At 37.5% G+C, this 11,657-nt stretch overlaps 1 protein-coding gene across 2 annotated transcripts in view; it reads left to right on the top strand.

Moving 5' to 3' along the window:
* The first annotated feature begins 114 nt into the window (after nt 1–114).
* Nucleotides 115–11,657, top strand: part of LOC134370041 (transmembrane protein 161B) — a 62,924-nt gene continuing 51,381 nt past the window's right edge. For both annotated transcript variants that reach the window (XM_063086970.1, XM_063086969.1), the window contains exon 1: nt 115–223. Coding sequence is in view for 1 of the 2 variants with exons in the window: in XM_063086969.1 (XP_062943039.1) it covers nt 221–223 (3 nt within the window). In the remaining variant the exon portion in view is untranslated. The remainder of the gene's footprint in view (nt 224–11,657) is intronic.

Raw genomic sequence — 11,657 nt, 5'->3', positions numbered from 1 at the left:
TAAAGGACGTCCTGCGTATCCTCACCTCTGCGTGGCGTGGGGTCGCCGGCGCTCAGGAGAGAGGAGGGACTTCCTGTCCCGCGCGGGCAGAACTTCCGGCAGAGCCGGAAGACCCTTTACTCGCGGTTTCCAGAGGCTCCTGGCAGCGGGACGCGGAGGGAAGGTCCGGAACGGTTCCGGCGGCTGCAAGGTGTTCTGTCCACGACCTGTCCTTGGCACCATGGTGAGTTCTTCTGTGAGGGCATGAGTGACAACAGTGGGGAGGAAAGGACTGGGGAGTCAGTCCTGTGAAGGGAGCTGGTCGGGTTCCGTGCTTAGAATGAAGCCGGCTGGAGCGCTGGGATGAGCCGCTGGGCAGGACCCACCACCTGCCCCGGAGAACTTCAGCCCCTGAGGAAGCAGCATCCGTCCTGCCAGGCCGCGAGACTAGCGAGGTGGAGGGTGGGAGCGGACTGTCAGGTAGTACGGAGTAGGTAGCCTGCCTTTTTCTGCTCCATTCACTGTGTGTGGCCCATGGCACCAGGTGGTCCCAGAGTTGACCTTGGGACCTCCTTCCTTTCACCTTATTTGCCGTAGGGCAATGGCCAAGACCTTCAGATCTTAGAAACGCCGTTAGCCTCTTCAGGTAGACGCAACGGGTCACCTCATTGTAGAGAATCAGCACCTGTCACTTAAAGAAACGGCAGAGTCAGCTTGTCTTTCAAACTCAGCCACTTCGGAATTTTGTGAGAAAAAAATCCACATTTAGTATGGACAGACTTTCCTGGAAAGGAATATTGCAAGGTCGTGGAGGAGGAAACTACTGCAGTAGGGAGAATGCCTTGATCAAAAGATCTACAAGCCTCTCAAAGGTTAGGCAAAAAGGGGGTTTCTTTTCTAGGGAAGGTAAATAACGCTGGAAAGAACTGGATGTGGGATGGTGGATGAAAGGGTGGTATGACTTAACAGTACCCAAAGAATATCTTACCCTGAGGCCATCCTTATCTGTGGAGGAGCTGTTAAGTAGGGTTTATATTCTGTTTTGTGTTGAGGGTAGGCTAAAGTTCAGGGACTTAGGGGAAGAGAATCTTAAAGTTTGGTTAACACGCATTTTGTTGTAATTGATCTTTGGGGACAGATCAGCAAGTCATCTATGAATCAAAGAATGGGGATTTGGAGGGTGTAGGTCTGGCCTTGTCATAAGTAAGCAAGAGGGGTGGACAACCATGAGTCTTATCCAAGTTTTATGAGGAACAGTGATTCTTTGCAGTAAGCTGTTTCAGGGAACACAAAAGGGTGGGGGAAATGGCTTAACCTTTGCTGTTTTTCAAGATCACAGAGCTCTGGTAAAATTCAACATTGTCAGTTACTTGACTGTATAAAAAATTTCAAACCCTCATCTGCAGGGGCTTCCCGTCTTGGAACTTAGCTTCAGTTTGCCATGCTTTTTCAGGGCCAAATGTTCGGCTATTGAATGACTTTTTGAAACTTGACTGAATATAAAACGAAGGCTTCCAAAATAGTGTAATTCCTGGTGCACTCTACCAGATAACCTATGTCTCTTTGAGCACTGTGTTGGTGGGGTTTTTTTGTTTGTTTGTTTTTAACTTCAGTGAGTGATATGGTTTCTATTCATTTAAGAGAGTTTTGTTTGGTTTTTCTTTTCATATCACTGATATTGGACAAAGATAGGGAACAGTAGAACTGGAAGGAACCAAAGCCTAATTACGCCTGCCACCCCACAACCCGCATCCAGTTTTACAGAAGGAAGAATCTGGGGGTCTAGAAACAGGCAGTGATTTACCGAAGGTAACAATAGTTTGGCACAGTCTGGACTAAAACTCAGATCTTTGCTTCTGTAATTTAAGCTTAATTTTTGGTTTCTTGGCCTGAAAAGTTGAAGATAGAGTGTAATTAAAAATCCTTAAATTTGTCATAATTATGGAGAAGCTCAATGTGACCTTGTTCCCAGTATTCTGGAATAGTAGAAGAACACCTCTACTCCTGCCAGCTCAAAAGAGGTAGTTATGTTTTAAACTAATGCGATCTCATGCTATTTCTCAGAATGTCTCTTAAGAACTACCAGGGGCCACATAGTTGGCTCTCTCCATTCTGGTATTACTTATATTTCTGAATTAGTTACTCAACTGAGTTTTGTTACACCTCTCACTGTGTAACAGAGACGCAAAAGATTACTCAAAGCAACATGAATGTGATGAGAGCCCGAAAGGACTGTACCTCAGCAACTCCTCTGTTAGAAGGAGGAACTGGGTAGCAGTCCCGAGTCGGTTTTTGCTTCAATTTTTATTGAAAAGACAAGGAAATTGCAGGAAAAGAACAGATGGTTAATCAATAATAGTGAGAACATACAGAAATTGGCTATGTAACAATCTCCATCCAAGCATGCATGGTTCAAAATAGCTTAAACAGTATACCAAAAAATGAGTCATACATCTAAGCTATGTAACATGCGAGAGAAACAATAAAACAGTCATGAAAGTGCCTGACTTCTTGAGAAACTCACAGAAACAGCTTAAAGCAAAATGTGGAAAAACCCCCATGTACTAACTAATCTAGCAAAACGTCCTTGGAAATCTTAATTCAAGTTTTCCCAACATTTAAGCTTTGTTGTGTTAAAGCTTATTCCCCATAGAACAATCCCTGTTCTGTTTCAGTTCTCTTGTTCACATTAAAGGCTTTAAACCCGAGTGGGTTTCCTTCTTACAAAATCTTCTAATGAACCCATTATGTTGGCAATCAGTGTATATAATCCCTTACCTAAACATTGATTAGAATTGATTTGGTGGGCTCTTAACCCCCTAGCTGTAAGCTCTTGCTTCCTGTCTGAGGACTTTTGTCCCATACATGCACTACCTAAAAACCGTATATTAAAAATCAACTGAGAATCAACATATACTTGATTAGAATTGATTTGGTGTGCTCTTGGCCTCCTAGCTGCAGGCTCTTGCCTCCTATCCAAAGACTTTTGTCCCATGCATGCATTACCTAAAAACCCCATCTAATAATCAAATAGGAATCAAGATTTCTAACTCTCTATAGAGTTTTAACTTTTCCATCTATGATATTGATAATGTCTGTATATATGCAACTGTGGTCAGTGCTTGGAATCCTTCAAAAGAAGGGGTTTAACTATTAGACGAAATGAACATGGGCTGACTTTATTTAGGAATCAATTTATTTAGGATTGAATTGAGAACTTCATTTATATTGCTTGGGCCTGATGGTATAATGCAAAGAACACTAGACTTGAACTCAGAAGATCTAGATTCTGCCCATTATTAGTTACATGAATTTGGTAAAATCACTCAACTTTCATAAGAGTTGCAAATTCCTCCTAGATAGGAGTGGGACTTGATGGAATTAAGTCACCTTCTAATTTTTACATTTATGATCTATGACTTCACTCAGAACTTTTTTCAGGATAGGTACATATTTCTGATAAATAAACTGTGGGGTTTTTTTCCCCCCTTGCTATTTTGGTTTCTTAAGTTTGATGTCGTTTATCCTTCCCCCTTTCATTTTTTTATACATTAGTAGTTAACACTTGGAATTTTGGTCCCTATGATGTTTGGCCAAGTATTTTGTTAATTGTCTTAAATACTACTCCAGAATGGAAAGTAACTCCTGGAACTTTTTTTTTTTTTTTTTTTTTTTTTTTTTTGGCAGCTGGTTTGTAGAGATACGAACCCTTGACCTTGGTGTTGTAACACTGCGCTCAAACCAACTGAGCTAACTGGCCAGCCCTGGAACATTTTGATTTTATTTTTGTTTTAATCAATTATAAACTCATTCTGCTCTGTCATTCTCTGATGTAATTATGTAGACCAAAATTCAGTAGATGCCTATGCATGTAATAAGGTTCTTGTGAGCAAATGACAATAGAATTATGATCCAGACTAAAAATACTGAGCTCACTCTTAATTTTTATGTTTTCAAGTTTATAGAAAATTTCCTAACAGAATAAAACCATTTGTTCTATTGTACTTTACATTTTGAGTATTACAGACCAACTTTAATCAAATAGAAATCTTTCTATCATTCAAGCTGATTTGTGGGAGAAAGGTAGATGAGAGCTAGCTCCTGGAATTGCAAGTATCTCATGGCTTGCTTTATCTATGTAGCATCCTGTAGTAGTTTACTGCTGGAATTGAGCTATGGTCTGTTGGGGTAGAAAAAGGTTGTAAACCCCTGCCATAGCCAATCGGAGTTAATGAGAAAAAGTTTTCTTTGGGGGGGTGGGGAGGAATGTTGGGAAGAGATAATGTAGTAAATATTATAAGAGAAGTACATGTAATATGCTGAAAGAGTACAGAAGAAAAATTAATTCTAACTTGGAGGGAGGCGTCATGTAGTATGTGACTATAACTGAGTTCTGAAAAGTGGGTTAGGATAGTAGTTACACATTTGAATTTGCATAGGAATGAACTGTGATACTTGATAAAAATGTTTATTTGGGCCCAATTATTGGGTGGCTGTGTATGTGTGTGTGAAGTTTCAGAATCTTATTTTTAATGTGTTCTACAATTAGGTCTGAAGCTGGTAGTCCTTTGACAGCAGTTTTTAGCAGTTAACCACATAGTAGCAGTGATTTGGGTTTTTTCTCAGTTTTGACTTTCTTCTGACTTCTCTGCTTCACTATTTCTTTCTTAAAGAGGCTGAGTTGAAATAATATCATAGACTGACTGTTCTCTTGGTTAGTATTTGGTCGATTCAAGGTTGATTTTTTTTTTAAAGGAATTATTTTTTAATTGAGATGTATTGATAGTACATATTTATGGGGTACAAAGTTATATTTCAGTACATGAGTACAATTTGTGGTGATGAAGTCAAGGTAATTAGCATATTCATCAAACTTAATCATTCTGTGACTTCACTCAGAACTTTTTTGTGATGGGAACATTTGTGCTGCTCTCTTCTATCCATTTGAGAACGTACAATAAATAATTGTTAATTATAGACACCTAGCACTACTGTACACTGCTAGAACTTATTTTTCCTATCTAGCTGTAATTTGTGTCCATTAACCGACCTCTCCCTCTCTCTCCCTCCTCTTCCCAGCCTCTAGTAATAACCATAGTTCTACTCTCTACTTCTATAAGTTCAATTTATTTTTTATTATATTTTTCTAGTTCCCACATATGAGTGAGAACATGCAGTATTTATCTTTCTGTGCTTGACTTGTTTGACTTAACATAATGTCTTCCAGACTCATCCATGTTGCTGCAAATGACAGGATTTCATTCTTTTTCATGCCTAAGTAGTATTCCATTGTATGTATATACCACTTTTTTTATCCATTCACCTGTTGATGAACACCTAGGTTGATTCCATATATCGGCTGTTGTGAAAAGTGCTGTATAAAGCATGGGAGTGTAGGTATCTCTTCATTATGCTAATTTCCATTCCTTTGGATAAATACCCAGCAGTGGGATTGTTGGCTCATATGGTAGTTCTATTTTTAATTTTTTTTTTTTTTTTTTTTTTTTTTTGTGGAACCTCCCTACTGTTTTCCATAAAGGCTGTACTAATTTACATTCTCACCAGCAGTGTCTGAGAGTTCTTAAGGTTGATTCTTGAGACTGGTTTATACTTTGGGCTTTGATCCACTTTTTTAAAAATTTAGTTCTTTTGTTTGCTCTAGGACAAAAGCTTACCATGAATTAAGTTGATTTCAGAAAATCAAAAGATATTCTAAAGTGCTCATTTATAAGAGAGAACTTATTATTTCCTTACTGTCGTGACTTGGTTTTGCCCGTGCTACTATGTTAAGATGGATGCAGTTTATCCCAAAGGAACATTGCAGAAGTAACCTTGAGTGTAAACTGCTTTCCTACTCTGAAATCTTTAAATTTCTTTTTTATTTTTTTGACCAGTAAGGGGATCTTAACCCTTGACTTGGTGTTGTCAGCACCACGCTCTCCCAAGTGAGCTAACCAGCCATCCCTATATAGGGATCTGAACCCGTGGCCTTAATGTTATTAGCACCACACTCTCCCAAGTGAGCCACGGGCCGACCCTAAAGTCTTTAAAGTTCTGATGAAATGAATATTCTCTTGGTTTTAATTGAGATAATTGAACCTTTTGTTTCACCAGGTAAACATTTAAAAAAGATAAACATTTAAAAAATAATGTTCTATCTTAAAGGTAATTGTCAGTCATTCATTTTTTATTTACTCACAATCTATATGCCAGGTACTGTTCTTGGCAACAGGAATATAACTGTTTATAAAATAGAGACAATCCCTACTTTTATTGGGAAAAGCTGATGATAATCTTATGATGAAATAGACACATAATATTTCACTCATGGTAAATGCAACAAAGAAAGATAAAGCAGAATAGGGGAAAGAAAAAGATTAGGGTAGCTGTTTTAAATAGAGCATGTAAGGGAAAATGAGGAGGTGACATTTAAAAAATTTGAATTCATATATGTATTTAGTCCATGTGCCTGTACATAGGAGTACAAATTTTGTAAATGCACCCTAAAAAATTATTGTATTATATATAAAGCAGGCACAAAGCTCACATCATTTTTAGTTATATAAATCTTTCAATACAGTTATTTATTTTCACCTTTCAGAACAGTGAGTAGAAAAATAGTAGAAATGGGTCTTTAAAAAAAATCTATGGTAGTAGGTAAGATGAAGTTTTATTTAATAGATTTTATTTTTGTATTACATTAAAAATGTTTTTTGAAGATTTTATTTTATTTTTTAACAACAGTTTTAGGTTCACAGCAAAATTATGAGGAAGGTACAGAGATTTCCCATATATTTCCTGCTCCCCCAACATGCATAGCCTTCTGCATTATAACATCCCTCACCAGAGTGCTATATTTCTTACAATTAACCTACACTGACATGTCATAATCACCCAGAGTCGATAGTTTACATTAGGGCTCATTCTTGGTGTTGCACATTGCATGGGTTTGGGCAAATGTATAATGACATGTATCCATCATTATAGTATTAAACAGAGTATTTTCACTACCCTGAAAATCCTGTGTGTTCATCCTTCCCCCTCCCCAGCCTCTGGCAACTACTGATCTTTTTATTGTCTCTGTGGTTTTGCCCTTTCCAGAGTGTCATTTAGTTGAATCATACAGTATGTAGCCTGAAATTTCAGATTGGCTTCTTTCACTTAGGAATATGCATTTAAGGTCTTTTCATGGCTTGATAGCTCATTCCTTTGTTTGTGTGTGGCTGGCTGCCTCTAAGGGAATCCAAACCCTTGACCTGGTGTTTTAACACTGTGCTCTAACCAACTGAGCTAACCAGCCAGTGTGCTTATTTCTTTAGACAGCTGAATACTATTCCATTTTCTGGATGTACCACAGTTTATTTATCTGTCCACCTACTGAAAGAAATGTTGGTTGCTTCCAAGTTTTGGCAATTATGAGTAAAGCTGCTATAAACATCTATGTGCAGTTTTTTCTTTGTGGACATGTTTTCAGCTCCTTTGGGTAAGTATCTAGGAATGTGATTGTTGAATCAAAAGGTAAAAGTATGTTTAGTTTTATAAGAAACTGCCAAACACTCCTCCAGCGTGGCTGTACTGTTTTGCATTCCCACCAGCAATGAATGAGAGATGCTATTGCTCCACTTTCTTGCCAGCATTTGGTGCTGTCAGTGTTCTGGATTTTGGCCATTCTAATAGGCATGTAGTGGTATCTCATGGTTTTAATTTGTATTTCCCTAGTGACATATGATGTGAATATCTTTTTTTTCTTTCTTTTGCTTTTTTAAAAAAATTGGTTATGATTATTAATGTCTAAGATGTGAAGGCAAGATTCATACTTGGCAGCATGCCCATTACCACAAATTGCGATTGTACCCTGTATCCCCCACCCAATTACCTCCAGTCTCCCTCCACATCCCTCTTTCTACCACTCCACTTTGTATCCCTAGGTATGCTCTCTCCCTCTGCAAGCCAACACACCATTGTGGTCTTTCTTTCCTTCCTTCTTTCTCTTTTAACTCCCACTTATGGCTGAGTACATGCGGTATTTATCCCTTTGTGCTTTGCTTATTTCACTCCACATAGTTTCTCCAAGCTTGTCCATGTTGTTGCAAATGGGAGAATTTCATTCTTTTTTATGGCAGAGTAGTATTCCATGGTGTGTATATACCACAGTTTTCTTATTCAGTCATCCATTGATGGACATTTAGGTTGGCTCCATATCTTGGCTATTGTAAACAGAGCTGTGATGAACATGGGAGTGCAGGTATCCCTTCGACATGATGATTTCCATTCCTCTGGGTATATACCCAGAAGTGGGATTGCTGGATCGTATGGAAGATCTATTTGTAGTTGTTTGAGAAACCTCCATACTGTTTTCCATAGTGGTTGTACTAATTTACAGTCCCACCAACAGTGTAGGAGTATTCCCTTCTCTCCACACCCTCATCAGCATGGAGTATCTTTTCGTATGTTTATGAATGTGTTTATGCTTGTCTGTATATCTTTGGTGAGGTGTCTGTTAATGTCTTTGGCCCAGTTTTTAATCAGGTTGTTTTCTTATTGTTGAGTTTTAAGAATTCTTTGTATATTTTGCATAATAGTCCTTATCAGATGTGTCTTTTGCAGATATTTCTTCTTTAGTCTGTGGTTTGTCTTCTTATTTTCTTGACATTGTCTTTAGCACAACAGAAGTTTTTAATTTCAGTGAAATCCAGCTTATCAACTTTATTTTGTGCATCTTGTTGTATCTAAAAAGTCATTAACATACCCAAGGTTATCTAGGTTTCTTCCATGTTGTCTTCTAGGACTTTTATGATGGATACATGTCATTATACATTTGCCCAAACCCATGCAACGTGCAACACCAAGAATGAGCCCTAATGTAAACTATCGACTCTGGGTGATTATGACATGTCAATTTATGATTCTGTTTTTACATTTAGGTCTGTGATCCATTTGAGTTAATAAGGTCTTTGCTAGATAAATTTTTTTGTATGTGTCCATTCCTAAAGAACTGAGGGTACTGGGAATTTAACCATGTCAGTGCAGTCTTTTTTACATCACTAACTGAAGAAAAATGGATGCCCTTTAAAGAGTTTTTAAGTTTAGGAGACAAAAAGAAGTCAGAAGGAGTCAAATCAGGAAAGTAATGTGTATGCCTGCATGATTTCCCATTGCAAATTGCAAAATTACCCTTCTTTGATGAGACGAATGAGCAGGAGGAGTGTTGTGGTGGAGAAGAACTTTCTGGTGAAGATTTCCCTGGTGTTTTTCTGCTAAGGCTTTGGCTAACTTTCTGAAAACACTCTCATAATAAGAAGATGTTATTGTTCTTTGGCCCTCCAGAAAGTCAACAGGCAAAATGTCTTAAGCAGTCCCCAAAACTGTTGCCATGACCTTTGCCATTGACCGGTCTGCTTTTGCTCTGACTGGACTATTTCTACCTCTTGGTAACCATGGCTTTCTTTGATTGTGCTTTGTCTTCAGGATTGTACTGCTAAAGCCATGTTTCATCCCCTGTTACAGGTCTTTGAAGAAATTCTTCAGGATTTTGATCCCACTTTTTAAAAATTTCCATTTAAAGCTTTGCTCTTGGCTGCAGCTGATATGAGTGCAACAGTTTTGGTACCCATTGAGTGGAAAGTCTGCTGAACCGTAATTTTTTAGTCAGAATTGTCTAAGTTGAACCAGTTGAGATGCCTGTGATATTGGTTATTGTTTCTGCTTTTAATCATCAGTCCTTTTCAGTAGGGAACAAACAAGATTAATTTTTCTTTGCAAATTGATGTGGGTGGTCTGTTGCTGCAGGCTTCATCTTCAACATCATCTTGTCCCTTCTTAAAATGAGTTATCCATTTGTAAACTGCTGATTTCTTTGGGACATTGCCCTCATAAACTTTTTATAAAGTATCATTGATTTCACCATTATTCCATCCAAGTTTCACCATCAATTTGATGTTTGTTCTTGCTTCAATTTTAGGAGAATTCATGTTGCTCTGATAGGGGCTCTTTTCAAACTGATGTCTTATCCTTCTTAGTGCCTCAAACTAGATCCTGTTCAGACATGGTATAACAAGTCACTACAAGTTTATTTTGGTGCAAAAGAATTTCACAGTCTATGGATAGTTTTTTTTTGTAATGCACACTTTCCATGAACTTTTTGAAGACCTTTTTGTATCTTTTGCATCTTGGCCATAAACTATAAGATTTAGGAAAACCCGAAACAATTTCAGCTTTTGCTACTTTGATATTGAGACTCAGGATCTAAATATCTGATTGTGCTTTTAAAAAAAACAAAAAAAACTTTAATTGAGATATTATGGAAATAAATCTGTTTGTAAACAGTTATTTCTAAAATAAATCTGTATAGTAAAATAAATGCATGACATTGAAAGTTTTCTTGAACTAAAACTAGATAACCTTTATAGTTCAAGATTCTGTGATTCTGACTATGAATTTGTGAATGTTTTTGATGTACATTTCATTGAAGGTACATTGTAGGGCACAAAGAGAGGAATATTCAGTTTGTATGGAATTCAAGAAAGGTTTCACAAAAAAGGGTTGGTTAGACTAGATCCTTAAGCATAAGTAGAAGTGTATCAGGTGGATAAGAAATTGAATTTTACTTTTCCTCAATAGCAGTAATAGATACATTTATTTAGCAGTTAATAGGTATCAGGTATTATTTTAAACTCTACTTATATTAACTTATTTAAATTCTTACGAAGTAATTAAGTTCTGTGTGTGTGTGTGTGTGTGTGTGTTTTACCTCCATTTTACAGATATAAAAATGGAGACATAGCAAGATTAGAGTATGTAGTCCAAAATCACACAGCTAGTGATGATGGAATTTGACTTCAATCTTGGCCAGTGTGTTGCTGAGCCAGTCTGGTAATTGTTTATCTTTGCTAAATTTCAACTTATGAAAGGATTGAATTTCAGAAGTTTAACCCGGTGTTTGAAATTCCAAAACATTTTTCAATGGAAATAATATATTTAGTGATGATATTTCTCAAAAATCTTCCCCAAACCTAGTTAATACCTAATAAAACATCTCATATTCTATTAGAGAAATTAATCCTTACTGTCATGCATAGGACTAATGATTGATATTTCCAACTCAGGTGCCAAACATCTTCCACTGCTGCAGTAAGTAACAATAAAGATTCCTATCTATCCCTTCTACCTTAACTGTTAAGGCACTCCTTCATACCAAAGCATTAGTTTCCCTCAGTCCTGGGGATGGACTTATAGTAACACTGATGAAGTTAGGAGCAATTAGAGAAATTGGGGGTGAAGAGCTGTGGTGAACTGGAATTTCTCATCAGTGTAAGAATATTTAGTGTGTCACACTTGTTCCAAGCCTGTCTCAGTTATTCTATTTCTCTTCCTGAGGGCTCTAAGGATTGGCTTGCTCCTTTTCCTTCTACTTCGACTTCCTATTGCTTGCAACTAGAACTATGTTTCCTTCCCAAATTGTAAAGAGTGTAGTCTTTCCTTAGAGAAATTCCCACAAACCACTAACTGAGGTGAAAATGCTGGGTGCTGGGCTAGATTTACTCCTGTACATTAATTTAGAACTCTGATTTCCTTTCAAGTCTCTTATAAATATTAGCTCATTTAATCCTAATGAGGAGGGGATTATTATTCATTGCCATTAGCAATAACTACACATCTTAAGCTTTGATGGTGGTTTA

The sequence above is a fragment of the Cynocephalus volans genome, chromosome 2, assembly GCF_027409185.1.
Source record: "Cynocephalus volans isolate mCynVol1 chromosome 2, mCynVol1.pri, whole genome shotgun sequence".
NCBI classification, from domain to species: Eukaryota; Metazoa; Chordata; class Mammalia; order Dermoptera; family Cynocephalidae; genus Cynocephalus; species Cynocephalus volans.
This window is presented reverse-complemented; position numbering and strand designations above follow the sequence as displayed.